We start from the raw sequence: 27,894 nt of genomic DNA, 5'->3' as shown, positions 1-27,894 counted from the left end.
TGTTTTTATTACATGAAATATAAAGATCCCAGGGTACTATTTTTAAGGCGAGCAGAGAAGTTCTTTCAAGGATCTTGGACAGTAAGGCAGCACAGTGGCACAGCTATAGAGCTGCTTGCAGTTACCATTGGGCAGGACATACAGAAGCCTGAAGTCCCACACCACCAGGTGCAGGAACAGCTGCTTCCCTTCAACCATTCCGTTCTTGAACCAACCTGCACAACCCTAATCACAACCTTGGTATAGCAACACTATGACCACTACAATGGGCTTCTTTTTGTTCAATTTGTTTTCTAGTATGATTTATGTTTAATTTAGGTGTTTCTTGTGAACATTGTGTCTCTGACGCTAGTGCCTGTTATGCTGCTGCAAGTTTACTGTCATATGCACAAGTACATGTATGTTGTGCATACATGTGTATATGACAGTAAACTTGACTTTCACTTTGCTGGCTCACAGCTCCAGTGACTCCGGTTCAATCCTGACCTCAAGTGCTGCCTGCGTGGAGTCTGCAAATTTTGCCTGTGACTGCGCAAGTTTCCCTCGGGTGCTCTGGTTTCCTCCCACATCGCAAAGATGTGCAGGTTAGTAGGTTAATTGGCTGCTGTAACCTGCCTCTAATGTGAGTGGTAGAATCTGGGGGGGTGGGGGAATTGATGGGAAGGTGGGGAGAATTAAATGGGTTTACTGCAGGATTAATGCAATGAATGCTTGGTGGTCGGCATGGACTCGGTGGGCTGAAGGGCCTGTTTCCATGTTGTATGACTGATTTTTATCCCTCAAATCATTGTATCCCTTTGCAACTAAATCTTACCCCTCCCCTTGCTAAACTGCAGATGACCTGCTCATTATGACGTATTTGTGGTAGCTTGCTGTGTGCAAGTTGGTTCCTTGTGATGCCCATAACGCAGGGACTATGCCTCAACAATATTCAACTGTCTGTAAGTCCAATAAGGGATGTAAAAGGCGCTACAGTAATGCAAGGTTTGTTTTTGCAGCAGAATTAATGATGATGAAAATGCTTCACCTATAGGTAGCCACAAGAGGGCAGTGTCTACCAGCTCCATGAACCTCTGTAGAAAGAGAAACAGATTAAGGTTTGAGGCTGGGGACATAGCAGATGAGGGGCAGATGTTTTCTCTTTCCACAGATGCCTCCAGACCTCCTGAGTCTTTTGAGCATTTTTTGTTTTTGTTCCAGCATCTGCAATTATTTTTGATTTCCAACAACATCCCTGCTGAGCAGCACAGAACAGCTCCACTTCTATACATAAATATCCATCTTATTTCACCCGGACTCACAAATTTCAGGGCAATTCCCATGTGATGAGCTACACTTTAGTGTATAAACTGTTCTCTAGGCAGGCAGAAGCAGCACAGTGGCGCAGCTGGCAGAGCCACTGCCTCACAGCTCCAGCGACCCCGGTTCGATCCTGACCTCGGGCACTGTCTGCGTGGAGTTTGCACGTTCTCCCTGTGACTGCGTGGGTTTCCCCCGGGTGCTCTGATTTCCTCCCACACCCCAAAGACCTGAAGGTTGATCGGTTAGTTGGCCGCTGTAAATTGCAAGTAAATGGCAGATTTAGTGGGGAGTTGAAGGAGAATTGGATTGGTACAAGATGAATACAAAATGGAGGCTCGATAGTTGGCATGGTAGTCTGACTTGCGTGCCGTCTCAATCTATGATGCTGGGGGTACCAATGCATAGGCTGGTCAATGTGGGGTGAGTTATTGGGAATGCTGATCCCACGGCAGAACATCCCACTTGGCCACTCTGTGATCCACCACAGCTTTCAGACATCTCCCACCGTGGCCAGTACCAATTCTCTGCTTCCCTCTTGTGGACGCTCAGGCCCAGACGGGCTCTGGCACCCACAGCCGCGCCCAGTCAGGATGACCAGGGGGCAAGTGACGAGGACATCGAGTGAGTGGAGGGTTGGGGATCGGGCAGAACTTCACGGGAAGGGAATGGTTCAGTGTCAACCTCCGCTGGGATTTTGGACTTCATTTGAAATTATACTGGATGAACTTGTAGTACTGCATGTGATACTCAAGAACCATTGTACTATCTCACAGTTCGGGAGACCATTCAGCCCCTTGATCCAGCCTAGCCCCTCAAAAGCCATCCTAATAGTCCTGAAAATATTTCCTTCTCTATACTTTTCCAATTCCCTTTTGAATTTGATCACAAGACCATAGGAAGGTACAAGGAGGATGTCAGAGGTATGTTTTTTTTTACACAGAGAGTGGCGGGTGCGTGGAACGCACTGCTGGCAGAGGTTGTGGGGGCAGATACATTACGGACATTTAAGAGACTCCTAGATAGCCACATGAATGATAGAGAAGTGGAGGCTATGTGGAAGGGCAGGGTTATATAGATCTTAGAGCAGGATAAAATGTCTGCACAATATAGTGGGCCGAAGGGCCTGTACTGTGCTGTAATGTTCTATGTTCTATATAGGAAAGAATTATGCCATTCGGCCCATCGAGTCTGCTCCACCACTCAATCATGACCAAGTTTTTTCAACCCCATTTTCCCAACTTCTCCCCATAACCCCCTTACCAATTAGGAACCTATCAATCTCTGCCATAAATACACCCAGTGACTTGGCCTCCACAGCCCTCTATGATGAATTCCACAGATTCACCACCCTCTGGCTGAAGAAATTCCTCCTCATCTCAGTTCTAAAGGGACGTCCCTTCATTCTGAGGCTGTGCCCTCAGATCAGAGACTCTCCCACTATTGGGAACGTCCTCTCCACGTCCATTCTATCCAAACCTTTCAGTAGGTTTCAATGAGACCCCCCCCTCATCCTTCTGAACTGCATCGAGCACAGGCCTGGAGACATCAAACGCTCCTCCTACGTCAGCTCACCTTCCCTCTCTGCATGCTGAGCCTCCCGCACCACCACAATGCGCTGCGCTCTAAAGATCTCATCTCCCCGCTGGTTCCACGGCCAATGAAACAAAATCCATTTCCATCGGCAACCAACATCCCACCAATGAGGTGCCAAACCAAAGTCTCATGATTGGTTGTCTAGTGGATAGGAAAGAATCCCACGTGCGCCCCAGCAGCGGGGAGATGCTTCCAATGCCCCGGTCCATAAATCAGCCTTCAAACAACACCCCTGAAAGTAGATCATCTCATTACCAAAAGCTCTTGGTGGGATCTCGCTGTGCACTGACTGGATTCTCGATATTTCACTTCCAAAAGCTCCTTGTCCAATGAGGTACATTGGAAGTCTCAGGATTGAAAATGGTGCAGACTCTTTCACTGATTCAGCTATCTCTCCAGACCTTCACTGGTGCCCTGAGGGTACGAGGAAAAGGGGTATGGGGGGGGGGGGGGAAAGAGGTTCTTACCCGTTTGTTGATGTCCCGGTGCTGCAGCTGGATGAAGCGGGCGCTGATCGCTGCAATGTAGCTCTGCTGATTGGCGAAGGCCACCCTCCCCGCGCCTTTGGGGTACTTGAGCTCAGGGTCGGTGTCAATGCCGGCGTAGCAAACCCCCCCGTACAGCTGGTCCATGATCATCGCCAGCTCCACTGGAAGAGGAAGAGTCTGCCGTCACTCATGGCGACCTCCCCGCCACACGCCGGGAAAAGCACAACTCGCGAGACGCCGGGGGAACCCAGCGGGTCAGGCAGCACCTGCGTGGACAGTCGCCGTCTCGGGTCGAGACCCTTCATCTGGGCTGAACAGTAGAGGGGAGAGAGCCGGTATGAAGAGGTGGGGGGGGGGGGGGGGGGGAGGGGGGGGAAGAGTTGGAAGAGTTGGCGGGTGAGAGGTGGAGTCGGGTGAGGAGGGGGTGAGAGGGAGATGGAAGGGTGGCAGGTGAGAGGTGGAGGCGCCCAAGGGCTGCAGAGGATGGGATCTGATAGGAGAGGAAGGTGGAGCCTGGAACCAAATAAGGGAGGTGGGAAGGGCAGATGGGATGGGATGGGAATGGGGGGGGAGGGGAGAAGAACCAATGGGAGAAGTGGGTGGGTGATGGGCAGATGGAGGAGGGGAAAGAATTGGAGACAGGGGCTGGGGTTAGTGTCAGAGGAACTGGGTAGATCAGGAGGAGAGGGGAAAAGGGGCAGTTTGTCCATGGGAAACCCAAGTGGCCAATGAGGCGAGTCAGGCACTCCGGCCTCAAGAGAATGGAGTGGTCCCCCAGTGGGATACCTCCCGGGACGTATCTGGATCTGGCGCGAGGCCTTTGGAAAAGCGGGAGCAATCCGATGACATCGCTCCTCCCACCTCACCTCCAGCCAGTGACCCCTGCCGACGAGGGGGACCCCCAACTTCCATCTCGACTTGGAAAGATGCCATTTGACTGGACAGGTTTATGGGAATGCTGCCAGGACTCGAGGGACTGGGTTATAGGGAGAGGTTGGACAGGCTTGGACTTTATTCCTTGGAGCGTAGGTGACTGAGGGGTGGTCCTATGGAGGTGTACAAGATCATGAGGGGCATAGACAGGGTGAATGCACGCAGTCCTTTCCCCAGGGTTGGGGAAAATCGAGAACTAGAGGGCACAGGTTTAAAGTGAGGGGGAGAGATTTAATAAGAACCAGAGGGGCAACTTTTTCACCCAGAGGGTGGTCCATATATGGAACGAGCTGCCAGAGGAAGTGGTTGGGGCAGGTATATCAACACCATTTAAAAGGTACTTGGACAGGTACATGGATAGGAAAGATTTAGAGGGATATGGGCCAAATGCGGGCAAATGAGACTGGCTTAGATGGGCATCTTGGTTGACATGAACGAGTTGGGCCGAAGGGCCTGTCTCCATGCTGTATGAATCTATGTTTGTTCCTTCATTGCCGCTGGGTTTGAATTCTGGAACTCCCTCCCCGACAGATCCCTGGGAGCTCCTTCATCAGAAGGACCACAGCATCTCACCTCCACCTTCTCGAGAGCAACCGGGGATGGCCAATAAATGCTGGCCTTGCCAATGGCGTCCAGATTCCGAAAAAGGAATAAATAAAAGACCTGCAACACCCCCCATGCCTTGCTCCCAGCGTGGGTCCTGCTCTCGCTGGGGAGGGGGAACCCGACACAGATTGGGCGGCTGCTTCAGAGGGTAGCTCCGTTCCAAGCGGCGAGATCTCAAGCTCCCAGTCACCCATTGGCTTCATCCCATGTCCCACTTCAGCCTCCTGTCCAGTTCCAAAGAAGCCCCAAAACACATCGAGGAACAACACCTCACTTTCTGACCTTACAGCGTGCTGGGCAGGGCTTAACTAACCCCAGTCCGTAATTTTGGAAGGGGAAGACGTGCAGGATGGTAGATTAATTGGCCGCTGCAGATTACCCCTAGTGTGGTTACGTGGTAGAATTGATGGAAATGTGCGGACAATGTGTTGCAGGGAAAAATTAGTGGGTGAATGGGATTGCTCTGTGAGCTGGAATAAACTCAATGGGCCAAACAGCCTCCTGAAAGAAAGATGCAAGGTATGGACTTCTGCCTGACCTTCCTAATACATTGCCCAACAAGTCTTGAGACAGGAATTGGGACATTGGGTTTAAAATTACTTACAAATGCAATGGTATGGAGATGGTTTGTACTGTTTTGTTGGAACAACCTGTTACCTGGTGATGACATTTACCTTGTCATATTAATCAAAGGCAGCACATGTGACTAGAGATCTCCAAGGCCTTCCTTGCATAATGGAGTTGTAGATCAATGGTGCACTGCCTTAAGGTGCAGTGGTGATAGGTACTCTCACAACATGCAAGTAGTATCTAGAGGAGCCCTTAAATCAGCAGGGCATAGAAGGTTGTGGACCAAGTGCTGGTAAACGGGATGAGTGAAAGTGGGTGCTTGGTGGTCAGCATAGACATGGTGGGCTGAAGGGACTCTCTCTGTCTGGATGTCTCTGACTTCTAAAAGAAATGAAGCAATTGCATCTGTGGTGCTGAGATGTCTTCCATACAAGAGGAAGGATTGACACTGGGGTCCTGTCCACTTCTGGACTCTGTTGGAAGGGCCGTGACCTCCCTCCTGTTCCTTGGATCGGAAGGTTAAAAGCGGAGAGGACGGGGCCTTGCAGCTGAGCTAACGCGAACTTGCAAGGATCCTCCCAGCACTAAACCTCCGGCAACCTTACCAGCTTTCAGGGGCCTTGGGACGCCCCCAACAAAGACGGTCTTCCTGGGATCCAGAGGTTGTGATCCATCCAGCACAAAGTCGCTGTCACTGAGACTCCACGGCCTGATCTGTACCTGAAACACAAAGGGAAGCAAAACCAATGAAGTATCACAAAGCTCTTGCATTTCCGTAGCACCTGTCACAACCTCTGGACGTCCCAAAGTGCTTCGAAGTACCTGTGAAGGTATAATTACAGAACTGTTACAGAGCAGAAGACAGTCATCAACGCACTGATGTTGCTCATTGGCCCTGCTTCTCCCATGCTCATCAGCAGCACGTCCCACAACAAGATGCGGGAAAGGGCCCAGGAATTTGTGCACAGCAAGCTCCCACAAACGGCAGGATGATCACGACAAGGTATTCACTGAGGGATCAATGTTGGTCAAGACAGGGGGAATAACCATTCTGGTATTCTGCAATAATAGTGCTGCGGGATCTTTCATATCACTGAAGAGAATAGGCAGAGTCTCACCCAAACAATCTCTGACAGTTCTGCACTCCTTCAGTCCTGCACTGGAATGCTGGCCTGGATTCTGGTGCTCAGGTCTCTAGCGTAGTCATGGAAACAGGGCCCTTGGCCCACCAAATCGGTGCCAATCATCAAACATCCATTTACGCTAATCCCATTTTATTCTCCCCACATTCCCATCAACTACCCAGATTCTACCACTCACCTACACACTAGGGACAATTTACAGCGGCCAATTAACCCACCAACCTGCACGTCTTTAGGATATGGGAGGAAACTGGGGCACCCGGGGGAGACCCACGCAGTCACAGGCAGAACGTGCAAACTCCACACAGCACCAGAAGTCAGGAGTGAACCTGGGTCACTGGAGCTGTGAGGCAGCAGCTCTACTGGTTGTGTTACTGCTGCCTTAAACCTATGATCTTCTGACTCAGAGACAAAGTTTGCCGCCCACTGGGTCACGTGTGGTAAATCTGTGCCGTGGACCAAGGAAAACTGGTGAGGAAGATGCCATGTCCCAATCCAACTCCACACTGGGCTCCATACAATAGAGGTCCATGGTACAAGAAGCCTTGGGTTGGTTCTGCAATTTTCCTGATCCCTGTTTGGATGTGGGAATGCTACAACTGACCCCAGCATACACAGGGAAGAGGCAAGTCAACCAGGTGATGGTCACCATAAAACCTTTCCATGGATCCAATCACTTGCCCTGTTAACCTTCAACATCCAATGAACTTCAAGGATAAAAGCTCATGATACAGGAGGAGAGAAGGTTGACTGACTAACAGGAAACTGAGCAGGCAAGAAGGAGTATGTTTCTGGTAGGTAAGACATAATGAGTGGAGTATCTCAGGAATTGGTGCTGGGCCCACATTTTACAACTTAGACATTAGTGCTGAAGGCCATCCTGAAGGAAGGATGTGACTGTGCTGGAGAGAATGCAGAGGAGATTCACCAAGACGTTGCCTAGATTGGAGGAGTTTAGTTATGGGGAGAGCTTAGATAGGCTGGGCTCATTTTCCCTGGAGCGAAGGAGGCTGAGGGCTGACACAATAGGGGTGTATAGAATTATGAGATGCAGAGATAGGGGAGGTAATCAAAACCTTTTTCCCATGGTAGGGCTGTCAAAAAAACAAGAGGGCATCAGTTTAAGGTGAGAGGAAGGAGTGTTAGAGGGGATCTGAGGAGTAGATTCTTTTTTAAAAACAGAGTGGTTGATACCAAGAATGTGCTGCCAGAGGAGTTGGTGCACAGGTACAATCACTATGTTTAAGAGTTATTTAGACAGACACTCAAGGCATAAATGGATACAGTCCTAATGAAGGCAAATGGGGTTAGTGAAGATGGGCAAAAAGGTCAGCACAGACATGGTGGGCCAAAGGGCTTGTTTCTATCTCTCTGCCAGCTTTCAGTTTCCTCCCACATTCCAAAGACGTACGGGTTAGGAGGTTGTGGGCATACTACGTTGCGCCGGAAGTGTGGCGACACTTGCGGGCTGCCCCCCAGAACACTCTACGCGAAAGGTGCATTTCACTGCGTGTTTCAATGTACGTGTGACTAATAAAGACATCTTAAAACAATCCCATCAATTCTGCTCCAGCATTTATTTCCCTATAACAGATGCTCTCTCAACTACGCTGTGGGTAACTTACTGTAACCGATCACCCTACGTGCACATCTTTGGGATGAGAGAGAATACTGGAGCACAAGGGGAAAACCAAGGTGGTCACCGGGAGAATGTGAGACTTCCAGTCCTGAATGCCTTCCCCAACCTTCCTCCTGATATATCCTCCCTTCTTGGAAAACTTGTGTTTGTATATATTTGCTCTCTCTGTCATTGCACCCTTTCTAAAATCAAATGGGTTTGGTTAATCTCAGACCAGTACCACACCAATGCTAAATGTCTAAAAAAAAACAGGCACCAGGAAGGAGAGGTGCTAGACTGGGTCATAGTTCAGCCGGTGCTGAACATTAACCATCTGATTGGCTTCCTCTTTACGGTTCTTTCTACCATTGGAAAGAGTCGACTATTAATTAAGCCTCAATGATTTTGAACATTTCTCCTCTCAATGGAGAGAAACCTCACGTGTTTCCACCCAAATGCACTCAATAATTCATCTATAATGGACGGACGGGAGGATTTTTTTGTTGGAATGCTGTGCTTAGGATTCACCTCCTGATGCAGTGGTACAAATACAACTCCTTGCTGGCTTTCAAATGCGAATTGGATAAAAACAACACATGGTTGTGGGACTGTGTGAACTGCTTTGTGAAAAAGACAAAACTCAGTGCATAGAATAGAAAAGCTGGGAGTTCAAGGTGTAACTTTATTAAAGATTGGTTAGGCCAAAGCTGGGGATTTGCGTGCAGTTCTGTTTGCCACACTATAGTAAGGATGTGATCGCACTGGAGAGTGTGCAGGGGGGATTCACTGGGATGTTGCTTGGGACGGAGTGTATTAGGAGAAAGTGGATAGACTGGGTTTGTTTGGAGGAAACTGAGGGATGGCCTGAAAGAGATGTACAAAACTATGAGAGGCATAGATGGGGTAGATAGTAAGAAGGTTGTTCCCATGGAGGGTGTGTTAGAGGGCATAGGTTTAAGGTGAGGAGCAAGAGGTTTGGGAGTATCAGTTCCAGAAGCCTTGACAAGCAATCAGGGATAGATAACAAATGCTGGTCACATCCCAAGAATGAATTATATAGTCTTTATTTGTGAGTCTAAACAGTAGTACACGGGGTATTGCTGCCAAACTTGTTCCTATCTTCCACCAATATCCACACACAATACTTACAGTAGGAGTCATCAGGTGATAATTACAGAGAATCTTGACTAATTTTACTCCCTCAAAGCCAAGTTATAAGAATTCTGAGTTTTGCTTACTTTTTTTTAACTTGTTAACAGAATGTGATTGGTAGATACACTGGAGACATTTAAGAGACTCTTAAGATAGCCACATGAATAATAGAAAAATTGAGGGCTATGTGGGAGGGAAAGGTTAGATAGATCTTAGAGCAGGATGAAATGTCGGCACAACATCGTGGGCCGAAGGGCCTGTACTGTGCTGTAGTGTTCTATGTTCTGCGTTTTATCCTGATGAAGAATTCTTTCACCCAGAGAGTGACTGGAATCTGGAACTCACTGAGTGGGTGGCGGAGTCAAAGACTCACAAAATTTAATCTGGACGAGCATTTGAATCGCCAAGGCACAGAAGACTACGGACCAATGCTGGTAAATGGGATTAGTGTGGATGGGTACTTGATGGTCGGCATGGACGTGGTGGGCTGAAGGGCCTGTCTGTGTGCTGTACGTCTCCATGACTTTAACGAGCCAAACAGCCCAAATTTGCCATGAATCAAATCTTATCATTTTCTAGCTTAAAAGTCCCCAGTGGCCTAAAACCATCTTGGTAACGCAAGGGTTTAAAGTCGATTATCAAATTTGTTTCACAACCATGGAGCCTTAGTTATCACAAACTGCACAGAGGAAGCAGAAACGTGACACAATATTTCAGCCAAGGCCTGACTGACGTCTGAAACAAGGACACCAAAGTTATTTTTTTAAGGTAATTCTGGCAATACGTCTCCAAACACTTTTCACAACACCCCTTTGACACTGACCATAGAACAATACAGCACAACACAGGCCCTTCAGCCCACCATGTTGTGCCGACCTTTAAACCACGCCTAATACTATCTGAGACGCATTGCTCTTTTTATTCATTCACAGGTCAGCAGTTATTGTACATCTGTCAAATTCATGTCAATCTACCTCCCATAGACTTGGGACCACATGTCCATAGGGTCAAACAGCCCACCATCTGCGCTGATCATCAACTATCCATTCAGACTAATCCTGTACTGATCCCACGCCCTTCTCTCCACCTACCAACATACTACGAGTACAGTGGCTGATTAACCTCCCAACCTGCACATCTTTGGGGTATGGGAAGAAACCAGAGCACCTGGAGGAAACCCACGTGGTCACAGGGAGACTGGAGGCACAAGAGACTGCAGATGCTGGAAACTCAGCAGGTGTGAATGTGCTTGTTTAGTTAAATGTGAAAGTACCTGCCTCCACCACTTCCTGATTCCAATCACACTCTGTGTGAAAGGATTTCCCTCAGATCCCTTCTAAATCTCCTACCTCTCACCTGAAACCTATGCCCTCGTCTTAGATGCCCCCAGCATGGGTAAAAGTCTATCTACACCACTAATAATTTTGCATGTCTCTATCCATCACCACTCAGCCTCCGCCGCTCCAGGGAGAATCAACCCAGCCTATTCAATCCCTCCTTATAACTGGAGGACAACACAGACTCAAACGCAGAGGCTGCATTACATTCTGACTGGTCGGCTCTCAGCCTGGTATTGAAGCTCCAACGCACAAGAACGCAAGAGGCTACAGAGAGTGGTGGACTCAGCCAGTTCCATCACGGGTACAGCTCTCCCCGCTATCGAGGACATCTACAAGAGGCGGCGTCTCAGGAAGATGACATCCATCACAAAGGACTACCCACGATCCAGACCATTCCCTTTTCTCGATGCTGCCATCAGACAGGAGGTACAGGAGCCTGGAGACCCACACCTCAAGGGTCAACAACAGCTTCTTCTCCACTGCCATTAGGTTCTTGAACTGACCTGAAAAACCCTAATTCTACCTCGGACTATTTTTCTTTTTCTCTCTCTCAACTTATACTTATGTCGTTATGTTTATTTTGTTGTGCAAGTTATGTATAATTTATAAAATAAGATTTCTTCATTAGTCCCATGTACATCCAAACACACAGTGAAATGTATCTTTTGCATGGAGTGTTCTGGGGGCAGTCCGCAGATGTCGCCATGCTTCCAGCGCCAACATAGCATGCCCACAACTTCCTAACCCGTACGTCATTGGAATGTGGGAGGAAACTGGAGCACCCGGAGGAAACCCATGCAGACACGTGGAGAACGTACAAATTCCTTACAGACAGTGGCCGGAATTGAACCCAGGTCGCTGGCGCAGTAATAGTGTTACACTAACCGCTACGTTTGTCCTGCTTGTAATGTACTGTGCTGCTGCAAAGAAAAAACTAATTTTCATGGCATTTATACACTGAGTAGGCATGCCTGTGACAATAAACTTGAACTTGAAGTATTAACGACCAAGCCTCACTCACCGGTTTGTCCTTGACTGTGCGGCTGGAAACGTACAAGTAGAGTTTGCCATCGTCTTGATAGCAGGCGTCAATGAGAACCTGAACGGAACACTCCTCCTGAAACAGCAGAAAGGCATAACCTGCAGAACCAAGGGACTTTGGTCAATGAAAGCAATAGCTCGGTTTGCAGCTTAATTAAAACACAAATAGAAAAAAAACATCAAGTCCAAAGTAATTGACTGAATTTTCCTTTTTGGGCCTAATGTACAGAGGCAGGAATTCCCATTCAAATCCATGAGAGGGGAGAGGTCCCTGCTCCTTCATCAGGTCTGGCTGGAATTGGATGGGCATTGGTGAATTCCTCAGGATATCACTGGAGAATCCCAGCATGTGGAATCCAAGGACGGAGCAGCTCGATTCAACCCGGAATCACTGCTGCCTGTGGATTTTGGCTCGAGTGCTCGCATACAACAAAAGGTTTGCCTCCCTCGGTTTTCCCTGTTCCCTACAGAGGGCAGGAGAAACGGGTCTGAGTGCGGGACGGGACGGGGAGGGGTGGGGGGGGCGGAGACTGGGGGAGGGGGAAGGGCATGTGACAGTGCAGGCGAGACCACAGGCAGCAGAGTTTTGGGATGACTGCGTTACGGACCGTGGGAGACACGAGGCCAGCCAGGAGAGTGGTGGAATAGAGTTACCCGAATGAGCTCTCTTACAGTGGATAAACTGAGGGAGGTGTACAGGTGACAAAATGAAGAGGGTGTCCTAGCAACACACACAAAATGCTGGAGGAACTCAGCAGGTCAGGCAGCATCTACAGAGGGAAATAAACAGTTGACGTTTTGGGTCAAGACCCTTCATCAGAACTGTATCATAGAGCTATATAGCATGGAACAAGGTCCTTTGGCTCCCACATTGACCATCAAGCCTAAATTGATACTAATCCTACACCAGTCCCATTCTCCCCACATTCCCGTCAAGTCCCCACAAATTCTACCATTTACTTTCACACTTGGGCCAATTTACAGTGGCCAGCTAACCTACCAATCTGCACACCCTTGGGATGTGGGAGGAAACCGTATTCCCCATAGAAAACTCACACAGTCTCAGGGAGAACATACAAACTCCACGCAGACAGCACCAGAGACGAGGATTGAGCCTGGGTCTCTGGCTCTGTGAGGCAGCAGCTCAACTGACTGCACCACACCATGGGAGCAGGATCATCCTGGTGATCCTGAGTGGAGAGGAAGCTTTCATTTATGGAATCTAGGACTAGGGGTCACTGTTTAAAAAAAAAACAAGGAGTCAACTATTTAAACCAGAGAGAGGTGAAAGTTCTCTCTCTCAGAGGGTCCTGAGCCTTTGGAACTCTTCCTCAATCACTTTTAGAAGCAGAATCTTCAAATATTTTATTTTTGATTGTATCATAAGGCAGAGTTAGAAAGATTTTTGATAAGCAAGGGATGAAAGGTTACCGGAGGTGGGTAGGTGTGAAGAGTTGAAGTAACAAATCAGATTGACCTTGGTCTTAGCGAGTGGTGGAATAGGCTCGAGGGGCCAAGTGGCCTACTCTCACTTCTGGTTCACGTGATGGAGTCAGTGTGATGATAGAGTCATCGAGAGTTACAGTAGTTCCAGGATTGCAAATGGTCCGGTTCAGCAGACCGAAGCAAGAAAAAGTAGGTGCAGAAGGAGCAGAGCTTGAGACAAGACCAAAGAGTACTGTTTTGGCTTTCGTAATAATCAAGGGTCCCTCCCACCCCGGTCATTCTCTCTTCTCCCCCCTCCCATCAAGCAGAAGATGGAAAAGCTTAAGAACACGTACCACTGGGCTCGAGGACAGCTTCAATCCCGCTGCTGTCAGACTCTTGATCGGACCTCTTATATGACAAAGATGAACTCTCGATCTCTGAATCAACCTCGTCGTGGCCCTTGCACTTTGTCTGCCTGCACTGCACTTTCTCTGCAACTGTAACACTATATTCTGCATTCTGTTTTTTTCATTTGTACTACCTCGACGTACTTATGTACAGAATGATCTGCCTGGATGGCATGTAAACAAAAGCTTTTCACTGTATCTCAATACATGTGACAATAATAAACCAATTACCAATGTTCAGTTACAAGAACCCGATGTGTTTCTGAACACAGCCCTTAGGCACGATGTGTAGATGAGACACAGCAGGAGTCCAGGCAGAGATCCCTGAGAGTCTGGAAGTAATATAGAGAAGCATTGCGGAGAGTTGCAGGGTACACTGTACAGATAATGGATCCAAGAAAGTACTTAAGATGGTAGTTTCAATAGGTTGGGTGTTGAGAAAGGATTTGCAAATTTGGGGAAAGTGCAGAATAAAAAGGCATTATCCTAAAATTAGGTGTGAAGTCACAAAGCATGACAGCACACAAGGCGGGAATTCTGCATTCCAATAAGCTATGGATGTTGGTGGATTGACCAGATCTTTCAAGATGGAGATTGATGGGGTTTTGTCTTCCAAGGGCTCCAACCGATATTGGACTCAGTCTGGAAAACGTAGAGGAGGTGGAGAGAAGTGACCTGCACAGCTGGTTGTGGGCAGAGAGAAGAACTGTTGGCTGATTAAGTCCAATTCCACACTACCAATAGAAGTCAGCAAGTGGCAAGGGATCCACCAATGATATTCAAAGTCCTCATGGCTTGCTACCTCACCAGGATGTTCCCAGTTCACCAACCCATTATGCCACAGCCTCTTTTCACACAGACGAACATACAGCTTACACCTGGTGCTAACGATGGATGAGACTTTCTTACCTTTGGGTGGAAAGTAGGATTTACTCCCGGACTTGTGAGGCCAATCGACCATCAGCTGACCAAAGCAGCAGAAGGTGGCGATGATCTCATCTAGACAGAAACAAGAAGGGAGTGAGATCAAATCTACTTAGCCCTTACCTCAGCTCCTCCACTGAGACCACTTGCCGGGGGCACCGAGAGTCCCAGCACTTCGGAACTCTCTCCTGCTAAAGGCAACTGATGTTGGGTCAATAAATAACTTGAACATGGGGGTTAATGCATTTAAGGGAAACAGGGAAAGGCAGATACATGGAGCCTGGACACAGATCAACACAATCACAGTGAGCGACGTAACAGGCTGAATAGTCTTCAACTTCTCCCAATTTACAGACAGACATCTGGAAAATTGACACCAGTTTCATGGCCTTCCCGATAAGCAGACATGCTTGTTCCTTTTTTTTAAAATCACACAGATGTGTTTAGTAATCCACAATTGGCAGGTACGATGTTGTGGGCATCAGAGTTGTCGCTGAAAGAAGATCACAGCTGGGAGCTAAACATCCAAGAATACACATCCTATCGAAAAGACAGGCAGGTGGGCAGAGGGGGTGGGGTGGCTCAGTTGATTAAATTGGATTACCATGCACTGAAGTATGCCTTGGAACTAGTAAACCTCTTGATCATATAATTAATGGCTGACCAGGGCCCAGGATACTAGCCCAGTCTGGAGTTAACTGCAGGCAGTTTGAACATACAATCTGGCAGCAATAGTAGGCCATTCGGCCCCTCAACCAGGCTTCGTCTTTTAATAAGGCCAAAGCTGATCTGACTGCACACTCAACTCAGCTGCACATCTACTCTTTCAGTTCTTTCCTTATCAAGGGTCTACCTGTCTCTGCCTTCAAGATACTTTAAGTCTTTTCCTCAAAAGGTAGTGGGAGCAAACTTCCAAAGCCCCATCCTCTCCCCAACATTTGACTGCATTAACAAGGCATTAGAAGAGTCAATTGTGGAGTTATTGTAAATACCTTGCAATGATTTGCTGCATTACTATACAAATATCATTATGTTTATTTTATTTTCATTAGGTTAATGAAACAGTTTTCCCAGTGTACAAAACAAGGTGGATGGGCTTATAGCCCAGTTAGAAATTGGCAAGTGCGACGTTGTGGGTGTCACAGAGTCATGGCTGAAATAAGATCACAGCTGGGAGCAAAACATCCAAGGATACACATCCTATCGAAAAGACAGGCAGGTGGGCAAAGAGGGTGGGGTGGTTCTGTTGGTAACACTTGAAATCAGATCCTTAGCAAGAAGTGACATAGGATCAGAAGACGTAGAATCCTTGTGGGTAGAGTTAAGGAACTGCAAGCGTAAAAAGACCCTGATGGGAATTATATACAGGCCTCCGAATAGTAGCCAGGATGTGGGATACAAATTACAAGAGGACATGACATAGAAAAAGCATGTAAGAGAGGCAATGTTACGGTGGTCATGGGGGATTTCAATATGCAGGTAGACTGGGAAAATCAGGTTGGAACTGGAGCCCAAGAGAAGGAATTTGTTAGAATGCCTACAAGATGGTTTTTTAGAGCAGCTTGTGGTCAAACCCACTAGGGAAAAGGCAATTGTAGATTTGGTGTTGTGCAATGAACCAGATTTGATTAGGGAGCTTGAGGTAAAGGAACCCTTAGGAGGCAGTGATCATAATATGATAGAATTCACCCCACAGTATGAGAGGGAGAAGCTAAAATCGGATATATCGGTATTACAGTTGAGTAAAGGGCATGAGAGAGGAGCTGGCCAAAGTTGTTTGGAAGGGGACCCCAGCAGGGATGATGGTAGAGCAGCAATGACAGAAGTTTCTGGGGGTAATTCGGAAGACGCAGGATCAGTTCATCCCAAAGAAAAAGACGCATTCTAAAGACAGGATGAGGCAACCGTGGCCGACAAGGGAAGTCAAAGGCAGCCTAAAAGTAAAAGAAAGGGGACACAATATTGCAAGAACTAGCAGGAAGCTAGAGGATTGGGAAGCTTTTAAAAACTGACAGAAGGCAACTAAAAAAAGCAATAAAGGGGAGAAAAGATGAAATATGAAGGTAAGCTGGCTAATAATATAAAAGTGGATACCAAGTTTTTTCAGATATATAAAGAATAAAAGAGAGGCAAGAGTGGACACTGGACCGCTGGAAAGTGACACAGGAAAAGTAGTAATGGGGAACAAAGAAATCGCAGATGATTAAGTATTTTGCATCAGTCCTCACTGTGGAAGGCATCAGCAACGTGCCAGAAATTCAAGAGAGTCAGGGGGCAGAAGTGAGTATAGTCGCTATTACTCAGGAGAAGGTGCTTGGGAAACTGAAAGGTCTGAAGGTGGATAAGCCACCTGGACCGGGTCGATTACACCCCAGGGTTCTGAAAGAGGTAGTTGAAGAGATTGCGGACGCATTAGTAGCCATCTTTCAAGAATCACTCGAGTCAGGAATGGTTCCTGAAAAATCACTAACGTCACTTGTCCGACAAATCTGTTGAAATTCTTTGAGGAGGTAACAATCAGGATAGACAAAGGGGAGTCAATGGATATCGTTTACTTGGATTTTCAGAAGGCCTTTGACGAGGTGCCACACATGATGCTGCTAAACAAGATAGGAGCCCATGGTATTACAGGAAAGGTACTAGCATGGACAGAAGATTAGCTGACTGGCAGAAGGCAAAGAGAGGGAATAAAGGGGGCCTTTTCTGGTTGGCTGCCGGTGATCGGTGGTGTTCCTCAGGGGTCGGTGTTGGGTCCCCTACTTTTCACGTTGTATGTCAACGATCTGGATGACGGAATTGATGGCTTTGTAGCCAAGTTTGCAGATGATACAAAGACAGGCAGAGGGGCAGGTAGTGTTGAGGAAGCAGGGAGTCTGCAGAAGGACTTGGACAGGTTGGGACAATGGGCAAAGAAATGGCAGATGGAATACAGCGTAGGGAAGTGTACGGTCATGCACTTTGGTAGAAGGAATAAAGGCCTAGTCTATCCTCTAAATGGGGAGAAAATTCAGAAATCAGAGGTGCAAAGGGACTTGGGAGTCCTAGTGCAGGATTCCCTAAAGGTTAACCTGCAGGTTGAGTCAGTAGTAAGGAAGGCAAATGCAACGTGAGCACTCATTTCGAGAGGATGAGAATATGAAAGCAAGGATGTAACGCTGAGGCTTTATAAGGCATTGGTCAGACCACATTTGGAGTATTGAGAGCAGTTTTGGGCCCCATATCTAAGGAGAGATGTGCTGGCATTGGAGATGGTCCAGAGGAGATTTATGAGAATGATCCCAGGGATGAAAGGGTTAACGTATGAGAAGCATTTGATGGCTCTGGGCCTGTACTCGCTAGAGTGTAGAAGAATGAGGGGGGGATCTCATTGAACCCTACCGAATATTGAAAGGTCTGGACAGAGTGGACGTGGAGAGGAAGTTTCCAGTAGTGAGAGAGCCTACGACCATAGGCACAGCCTTAGAATAAAAGGACATCCCTTTAGAAAAGAGATGAGGAGGAACTTCTTTAGCCAGAGGGTGGTGAATCTGTGGAATTCATTGCCACAGACAGCTGTGGAGGCCAAGTCATTGGGTATACTTAAAGCGGAGGTTGATAGGTTCTTGATCAGTAAGGGTGTCGAAAGTTACAGGGAGAAGGCAGGAGAATGGGGTTGAGGGAGGAAAATAAATCAGCCACGATCGAATGGCAGAGCAGCCTCGATGGGCCAAATGGCCTAATTCTGCTCTTATATCTTCTGATCTTACTTATGTACAACTTATGTTAAGTTTATGTTAACTTATGTTTGTAATGTACTGTGCTGCAGAAAGCTAATTTTCATGGCATTTACACCCTGGGTGTGTATGTCCATGACATTGAATGTAAACTCGATGACTCTATTGTCGAGGGGACTGGTTATTCCTTCTTATCAATGTCTTAGGGAAGGAACGTCAGAGTGTAGATTCATTCAGCTTCTGCAGTGAAGCTTGTCAGTTGGACACGTTCAGTGGTTTCATACATGCTGCCATGATACGGGATCTGGAGCAGGGATTTACAACGCCGGCAGTGACCGCACTTTGCCGAGTACAAGGTGCGGTGAGTCTTGATGCCTCATTTGTTCAATGAGTAGATGCAGTAGAGCCTCTCCTGGTAGTGCCAGCGACCCGGGTTCAATCCTGACTTCTGGCGCTGTCTGTGTGAAGATTGCATGTTTTCCCTATGACTGTGTGGGTTTCCTCACACATTCCAAAGGTGTGCAGGCTTGGAGGTTAATTGGCCTTTGTAAATGCCCTTAGTGTGTAGATGAGTGGTAGAATCTGGACGGAGTTGATGAGAATGTGGGGAGAATTAAAAAAATAGAATGAATGTGGGATTAGTGTAAATGGGTAGCTGACAGCTGGTAAGGACTAGATGGGCAGAAGGACCTGTTTCCGTGCTGTATCTCTCTCTGACCTCATACAGAGGCAATTCAACACACAGCTCAATATTTACACAGCTGGCAACAATCTGAAGCACAATGGTCGGATTTTTTTTTAAACAAAACCTTTTGTTTTGAAAACACATATTCATTGTCAATTCAGTCTTTTAATGGGACACTCTCCCAACAACAACTGAACACAAGAATCCATACAACAGACACCCTCCCCACTAATACTGAACAGGAGGCAGAACCTTATATTTTACTGTCTATCCTCCAGAGAGCTGAATGAACAAAGGGAATCTCCTCCATCAGGGACCAGGACTATTTATCTCACCTTCATCGATGTCAGGGGGCAAACCGCCAACGAAAACCTTTCGGGAATACCGTTCTCCTTGTTTTCCATTCTGACTCAGAGCTGGGGAGTTCAAGCCGGAGGATAATGACTGCTCGCCCTGGCTGTTGTCAAGGAAGCCATCTTCTACAGGAAACAGAGCAGATCGACCTGTGGGATGAGATAGTCAGCGGTTGATTTCACATACCTTTTCCCATGTTAAATCCAGTGAGGAATGGTGGGGCTGGGATCCAACATGATTGGCGAGGCACTCTTGACTCTGTGTTCACTGATCTACATTGGCACTTGGGTGCACAACTCCTCAGCCTTGAATTCTCATTCTTGTTTTCCCCCAGAGTCTTGTTTCTCCCTCTCTCCCTAACCTCCTCCAACCCAGTTCTCTGTGCTCGTCCAATTCAAGCCTCTCTTTCCATTTCATTGTGATCTGGGTATCACTGGAAAGACCAACATTTATTGCCCATTCTTAATTGTCCTTGAACTGTGTGGATTGCAAGGCAATTTCAGAGACTCCCCTCCATGGACTCTGTCTACACTTCCTGCTGCCTCAGGAAAGCAGCCAACATAATCAAAGACCCCACCCACCCAAGTCATTCACTCTTCACTCCCCTTCCATCGGGCAGAAGACATTAAAGCTTGAAAATATGTACCACCAGGCTCAAGGAGAGCTTCTACCCCGCTGTTATAAGATTCTTGCACCGCACTTTCTTTGTAACTGTGACACTATATTTCACATTCTGTTATTGCTTTTCCTTTTGTACTACCTCGATGTACTTATGCTTGGAACAATCTGTATGGATGGCATGCAAAGCAAAGCTTTTCGCAGTACCTTGGAAAATGTGACAACAATAAACCAATTATCAACATTGAAGAGTCAACCACATGGATGGATTTGGAATCACATATGGACCAAACTGGATAAGGATGGCAAAATTCCTTCCCTGAGCATTAGGAAACCAGATGGGTTTTTACAAGATTGTTGTCGTTCCTGTTGACTAGTTGTTACGTTCCATATTCCAGCATATTAACAGAATTTAAATCCCATTGCCGTCCTCGTGAACCTTGTACTCAAATCTCTAGATTGTTGGTCCAGGCCTCTAAATTACTAGTCTAGTGATTCCCCCCCATCCCACTACCCACTCCATCACTGGCCCCAAGCCTGGGCACTCCCTCCCAAACCTAACCTCATTCTTATCCTTTGAGACTCTCCTTAAAACCAACATCTTCAGACAAGCTTTAGGTTACCTGCCCTGATATCTGGTTCAGTATCCAACCTTGTTTGATAATCATATTATATTTCAATATTTCCTTAAAACACAGCAGGCCATTCAGCCAATCGAGTCTATGCCAGCTCACTGAGCAATCCCATTCCCTGACTATTTTTCCTTGTAACCATTCCTAACTGCCCTTGAACTACAGAGATTGCTGGGCCATGTCAGAGGATATTTAAGAATCAACTAGGGAGTTAATGTGGAGCCACATATAGGCCAGAGCAGATGAGGGTGGTAGATTTCCTGCCTTAGAAACCATTAGGGAAACAGACGGGTTTTTGCTCACATTCCTATCATTTTTACTACCTACCTACACACCAGTGGCAGTTTACAGTGGCTAATTAACCTACCGACCCACATGTCCTTGGGACATGGGAGGAAACTGGAGCACCCGGGAGAAACTCACGCAGTCACAGTGAGAATGTGCATACTCCACTCAGATAGTACCAGAAGTTGGAATCGAACTTGGGTCACTAGAGCTGTGAGGCACTGATACTGCGCCACCCTATGAAAGAATTTAGAAGCTAAGATGAGCAGGTGAGATATCAATGCAACTCATTGATGGGAGAGGAGGCTTGACAGGATGCTTGGGAGAGACTGCTGGGACTTTCCCCTCACAGCACAGCAGTTTATGGGGAGATCTGTCAGGGTTTGCACTTACACGGAAGGCTGAATGGCCTAATTTTGGGCTGAGAGGTTTTGTGATCGTTGTGGACTGGGCAGCCTTCTCAGAGACTCCGAACTTCTTGTCCTGGTCACAGGAAAGAGCCAAGTTGCTTCTGTAAGGAAGAGGCTTGGAAGGCTGACCTCTGTTCAGGAACCTGGCCTTCTACCAAGCACAAGGTTGGGGGTGGGGGGGTGGGGTGGGGGTGGTTGGTGGTGGTGGAGGTGAGAGAGTAATGAGATAGACAAAGCCAAATATAACAAGGGCTAGCGACTTCTTAGCTCAAACCACCTCTGTAATTGGAATCACTGCCAACTGAGCTGAACTGATCAGATCGAGTCCATTCTGATTACACTAACACAGACAGTGGAGCTGCCGCCTCACAGCTCCGGTGGCCTGGGTTCGATCCTGACCTCCGGCACTGTCTGTGTGGAGTTTGCCTGTTCTCCCTCTGATCGTGTGGGTTTAGCCCAGGTGCTCTGGTTTCCTCTCATATCCCAAAGGTGTGCAGGTTAGTAGGTTAATTGGCTGCTGTAAATTGCCCAAAATGGGCCCAGTGTAGGACATGGGGAGCTGATGGACCAGATTCTGTGCTGTCTAGCTCTCTGACGATGATTCTATGACTTAAGCTCACTACCTCACATCAAAAAGCAAACGGCAAGCTAACAATCTGCAGTGTTGTCAGATATTCCTCTCTTCAAGACTCAGATTCCTGCTACATTAAAGGAAAATACCTGTGTTTATAACCACTCTCACACCCCTGTCAGGTCTCATCTCAAAACACTCCAAGGCTAATGAAATGCCCCAGAAAGCACAGTCGCTACTGTTGAAGATGCGGAGGCAGAATTGTGCACAGCAAGATCCCGCAAAATGCAATGACTGGATAACTTTAAAATAAAATCCGTGCAGGTTGTGGAATTAATTCTTGCTACGATGCGGGATCATTCGCATTCAGCTGTGAGGCAAAGGGTTTCCTCCGGGTGCTCTGGTTTCCTCCCACATCCCACAGACGTGTGGGTTGGTCCAGTAATCGGCCACTGTAAATTGCTCCTAGTGTGTAGGTGAGTGAACGAATCTGGGGGAGTTGATAGAACACAGGGAGAATAAAAACTGGATTAACGTAGGATTAGTGTAAATGGGTGGTTGATGATCGGAGATGGTCGCCGTGGTCCAAGGGGCCTGTTTCCATGCCATCTCTCTCTTAACTTCAGTTATTTCACAACAAGGTGCTGTTCTTCAAAAGGGATTTGCAGGCAGGTTTACCACACAATAATAGTGATGTTGCACATGGAATTAGCAGTAGGAGCGGCAGCATAGTGGTAAAATTACTAGTCTAGTATCCAGAGGCACAGATATTTGATCTGGGGTGCGAGTTCAAATCTCACCACGTCAGCTGGGGAATACAAATTCAGATAATTAAATAAATCTGGTTTCACAAAACAACCGGATTGTCAAATCAACCCACTTGGTTCACTCAAGATGCTGGAGGAATTCAGCAGGACAGGCAGAATCTGTGGAGGGAAATGGACAGCTAACGGTTCAGATTAAGACCCTTCATCTGGACTGCTGATGTTCAGATGAAGGGTTTCAACTTTCGACCTGAAATGTCGACGGTCCATTTCCCTCCATAGATGCTGCCTGACCCACTGAGTTCCTCCAGCATTTGGTGTGTTGCTTCAGATTCCAGCATCTTTAGTCTCCTCTGTCTCTATTTGGTTCACTATTGTTCTTCAGGGAAGGGAATCTACAGTCCTGAGCCAGTCTGGTCAACCTTTGACTCCTGACCTTCCAGTGTGGATGACTCTGAACTGAGTGCAGGACAATCAGAGGTGGACAGTAAGTGCCAGCCACATGGTGCAAATGAGTCAGTGAATGAGCTGAATGAGTGATCATCGGCTCAGACAGAGAGCTTGTATTCTTGTCTGCTCAGGACAGGATCTTGGTCAATGGTCACCCAGGCTGAAAGCAGCAGACTAGTAGTCACACAGGACTCAAACTCTTCTGTAACATGAGCAGAAGAATGGCAGGCCATGGGCTCTCTCTGTGCCCCGTTGCCGTGATGCCCTGATTCTGGTGGCGAGTGCTGAGGAGATCAACCTCGCAGCAGAACGGTGCAGCGGGTAGTGCTGCTCCCTCAAAGCTCCAGGGAGCCAGGTTCAATCCTAACTTCCGGTTCTGCCTATGTGGAGTTTGAACGTTCTCCCTGGTACTGTGGTTTCCTGCTGCATCCCAAAGGTGTTCCAGTTGGTATGGCCAACTGTAGTCGGCCACTGTAAACTGTCCCTGGTGTAGGTGGGAGGTGGTAGAATCAGGGAGTTGATGTACACGTGAGAGAGAATAGGGGAATAAGTTGGGGACTGGGATTGCTCCAAGAGCTGGGCTGAATGGCCTCCCTCTATGTCAATGAGGACAATATGAGGAAACTGGAAATGATACCAGAAGTACAGAACTTTGAGAGACCAACCATGGGATTCCCTGCAGTCTGACAGATATTAAATGGCCTTTCATCTGGTGGTCAGCAAGGGTAGTGACCATCTAGACCTTAGTCCCCAGAAAAGGCGAGGGGAAACAGAAACCCTTGTCACATTGGAAGAGTTATGCCCTGCGAGGTGATAGACCAAGAGCCGGCATGTGGGATTGAATTAAATTCCACTTCTGGAGAGCTTATTCATGAAGAGGAGGGTGGCCTCCTGTAAACCTCTGCTTCAAGGGCTGGAGAAGATGGGCTTGTTTTCCTGGACGACAGAGTTTTAAAGGCAGATTTGACAGTGGTTTTCAAAACCAAGGAGGATTATGACAGAACAAATAATTATTTCTGGTGAGAGAAGGGTCAACATACAGAGGAACACAGATATGTCGGCAAGGCAATCTGAGATAGGAAGATTTTTTTTTAGAAAGGACCTGGGATGCACAGTCCAAAAGGGTAGTGGCAGATTCAAAAATAACACTTAGAGGTTTGGATGGACATTTTTCAAGGATGTGGGGAAAGGAGGTGGTGAACTGGTTAACCTGAAAGGCTTTGGAAGAGATGGCACAGGGACAGTCTGAAGAACTTCTACTGTGCTGTGCCTTTCTATGGCCTCAGCTCCCTGATCCTTACATGAATGAGTAACCCATCACGTGTTGAAGCCACTGACAAGCCAACAGATAGGACCATTTGCATTCTCAAGTCAATAATCATTGTCCAATTACTGTAAAGGAGGGAACAGGGGCATATGCAGGAAGGGGTGTGTTGGGATATGTGACCACACCTAATCATCAGCTGAAGGCATGGACCACAGAGCACACATTGAGGGTGCACTCATGCACATGTATCTCCTCCAAAAGGAGAGGGGGTAGGTTCAGAACAGATGTGAGGGGTACTTTTACACAGAGAGTGGTGGATATGTGGAATGCATTGCCTGATAGGGTGGTGGAGGTAAATTCATTGGGGGCTTTTAAGAGAGACTTGGATGGGCACATGAATGAGGGGAAAATAGAGGGATATGGGCATTCTGTAGGTAGGAGGGAATAGCTACGTCGGCACAACATTGTGGGCCGAAGGGCCTGTTCCATGATGTACTGTTCTATGTGCTATATAAAAGCCAACACATCGCTGGGTGGAAGGACAAACATGACTTTATTAAGCTGCACTAAACCTTTGCAATTGGGTTTGCAAGGAGTTCATTAATATCCTACATACATAAGAACTCAGTTTCCAAAGAAGGGGTCAAGGGAGGAGGAAGAGGGGATGAGGGGGATCGGAGGGCCAGAGGAGACAGGGGGCAGAGGGTGAGGGAGCAGGTATAGCCATGGCACACAAGCCTAAAAGGTTTGGGCTTCAAGTCCCACTCCAGGTAGTGAAGAACCCCAACAGTGAGGCAGTGCCTTTGGTGAAGACGTTAAACCAAGGCCCACTTCTGTCCTCTCACTTGAACAACATGAATCCCATGGCTCCTTTCGATGAAGAACAACTTGAATAAAAAGCAGATGGTTTTGTCATTTATTTCATTGCTTTTTATGGGAGCTTACTGTGCATAAATTAGCTTCAAGGCATCCTGAGGTTATGAAAGATGACATTGCTCTCTCTCTCCCTCTCTCTCACACACACACACACACTATAGCTGGCTCTCGATACAGGGGTTTCCACCAACTGCTCAGCTGTAGGTGGAGGTGGAGTAAGTGTTCAGCCTGTTCATAACTGATTTACACTGCACCCATCTGCTATTGCTATCTCACCTTGTTATAAAGTCCACAGCCACACACATAAACATGGCTGAATTGCCTGCTGCCTGTGGGACCTTGCTGTGCCGCAATTTCCATGCCGGTTGTTGTGGTAGGTAGTGTCTGGCTGCTGATGTGCAGGACACCATCGTACAAGTTAGTACATTCTTCCTATGCAGATACCTTTGTTTCAGGCTTAACTCATGTGTTCCCCATTGTCCTTCTTCCTTACAAATGACTGCACTACGATAAAAATGTGTCTATAAAGTGCTTTGGGATGACCTAGAAAGGCCTCAAAAGGGGCTGCAGGAATGAAGGTTGTTCTTTTGCTCCATCACAACGAAATACCTGTGATAACATCAGAGAGAAACGCGAGATCAACTCATCCAACAAACCCTATCGAGAGGTCACCACTCATCAAGTGTTTGCAAATGGAGGGAGGCACGAGAAAAAATGTGTTTCCATGGGACTCACTTTTAAGTGGTTCCTGCTCATTCTGCAAGATGTCAATCAAGGAGTCCTCCAATGAGTGCATGTTGAACGTATCATATGGGTGGGTCCATTCCTGAAAGAATTAAACATAGCAAGGATGTGAGAACAGACAAGAGACAAAAGTTCTAACTGTCTATTGAAATATAACAAGACAGTGCCATCAGCAGAAATGCACTCAGTAGAAACATTGGAGAAATTATTTTTCTCTCCACCTTCTGAAGTGCTGATCTTTGGGAGGCCAATGCTCTTCAAAGTTTAATACAGCAAGTACCTGGATATAATCAGAGTTAATTCCCCTTCCTGCATTTTTCATCACTAAGGACACCACAGAACAATTCCTGGGTAAGGAAGCTTCTCCCAAGTTCCCTAAATGGATTTGATAAAGATCAGTTCCATATCGAGTATTCAGTTGGCAGCTCTCATCTCCAAGTCAGAAGGTGTGAGACCCATTCACAAGATTGGAGTACAAAATGTCAGCAAACATTCTAGTGCAATACTGAAGTGTTGGGGTACCATCTTTCGAATGTGATGTTGAACTAAGGCTTCATCTCTCATCTCAGGTGGATTCAAAGCCAGGGAAATACACAGGAGTGTTGATTCTGGTATCGCACCTTAAAACAGACTGCTGTTAGTTAGAGCTTACTGTGCTCAAATCGGCTGCAGTCTTTCCTACCTTACAATGGACTATGCTTCTAAAGTACTTCATTGGCTAAAAAGTGAGTTGGGACACCCTCAGTTTAGGATTGATGCAAGGTCTCCCTCAGTTCTGGTCAAGCTTCCAAGTGGGAACATCCTCTCCATGCCCAACCTACTACACCCCTTCATGGAGCTCTTGGAGATCCTTTCGCGATCAGTTTGTAAACCTGCCCCCAACTGGCCTGGATTGGCTCCACCTGTGCAGGGGTCAAGCCAATCCACATCTTGTGAAAAACACTCGAGGCCTGTGATGCTGAAATAAACATGGCCGAGACATCAGTGAAGAACAGAACCAGGCTGAAGCAGTGAAGAGGTGACGCAGCACAGAGTCACAGAGCTGTACAGCACGGAAACAGGCCCTTCGGCCCACCATGTCCATGCCAACCTTTTTGCCCATCTACACTAATCCCACTTGCCCGCAGTGCGACCATATCCTTCTGTGCCTTGCCTATTTCTGTTTAACAGTACTGGGGTACATGTGAAAATAATAAAGCAATTTACCAATTAAATGTAGTTATGGAGTCAGAGTACTAGAGCACAGAAACAAGCCCTTCGGCCCATCTAGTCCATGCCGACCTGATCTTCTGCCTAGTCCCATCTACCTGCACCCAGACCATATCCCTCCAAACCCCTCCCATCCATGTATCCATCCAAACTTCTCTTAAACGTTACAGTTGAACCCACATCCACCACTTCCGCTGGCAGCTCGTTCCACACTCACACCACCCTCTGAGTGAAGAAGTTTCCCCTCAGATTCCCCTTAAATATTTCACCTTTCACCCTAAACCCATGTCCTCTAGTTCTAGTCTCACCCAACCTCAGGGTGAATGGATGCAGGCTTTTTCCCCTATCTATATCCCTCATAATTTTGTATACCTCTATAAGATCTCCCTCATTCTCCTGCACTCCAGGGAATAATGTCCTAACCTATAAAACCTTTCCCTATAACTCAGGTCCTCAAGTCCAGGAAACATCCATGTAAATTTTCTCTGCACTCTTTCAAGCTTATTGATATCTTTCCTGTAGGTAGGTGACCAGAACTGCACACAATACTCTAAATTCGGCCTCACCAACATCTTGTACAACTTCAACATAACATCCCAACTCCTATACTCAGTGTCCTGATTATGAAGTCCAAAGTGCCAAAAGCTCTCTTTACGACCCTATCTACCTGTGACACCACTTTGAAGGAACTATGGCCCTGTATATCCCTTTGTTCTACTGCACACCTCAGTGCCCTACCATTCACTATGTAAGTCCTACACTGGTTTGTCTT

At 47.2% G+C, this 27,894-nt stretch overlaps 1 protein-coding gene across 1 annotated transcript in view; it reads right to left on the bottom strand.

Annotated features, from left to right (window-relative positions):
• LOC127584341 (cytoplasmic polyadenylation element-binding protein 2-like) overlaps nucleotides 1-27,894 on the bottom strand; it is a 57,740-nt gene that overhangs the window by 3,978 nt on the left and 25,868 nt on the right. The window contains exons 3-8 of the mRNA XM_052041054.1: nucleotides 25,905-25,995; nucleotides 19,278-19,445; nucleotides 14,530-14,619; nucleotides 11,766-11,884; nucleotides 6,098-6,212; nucleotides 3,363-3,544 (exon numbers count right to left, since the gene is read on the bottom strand). Of these exons, the coding sequence (XP_051897014.1) occupies nucleotides 3,363-3,544; nucleotides 6,098-6,212; nucleotides 11,766-11,884; nucleotides 14,530-14,619; nucleotides 19,278-19,445; nucleotides 25,905-25,995 (765 nt within the window). The remainder of the gene's footprint in view (nucleotides 1-3,362; nucleotides 3,545-6,097; nucleotides 6,213-11,765; nucleotides 11,885-14,529; nucleotides 14,620-19,277; nucleotides 19,446-25,904; nucleotides 25,996-27,894) is intronic.

Source organism: Pristis pectinata, chromosome 29 (assembly GCF_009764475.1).
Source record: "Pristis pectinata isolate sPriPec2 chromosome 29, sPriPec2.1.pri, whole genome shotgun sequence".
Lineage (NCBI taxonomy): Eukaryota > Metazoa > Chordata > Chondrichthyes > Rhinopristiformes > Pristidae > Pristis > Pristis pectinata.
This window is presented reverse-complemented; position numbering and strand designations above follow the sequence as displayed.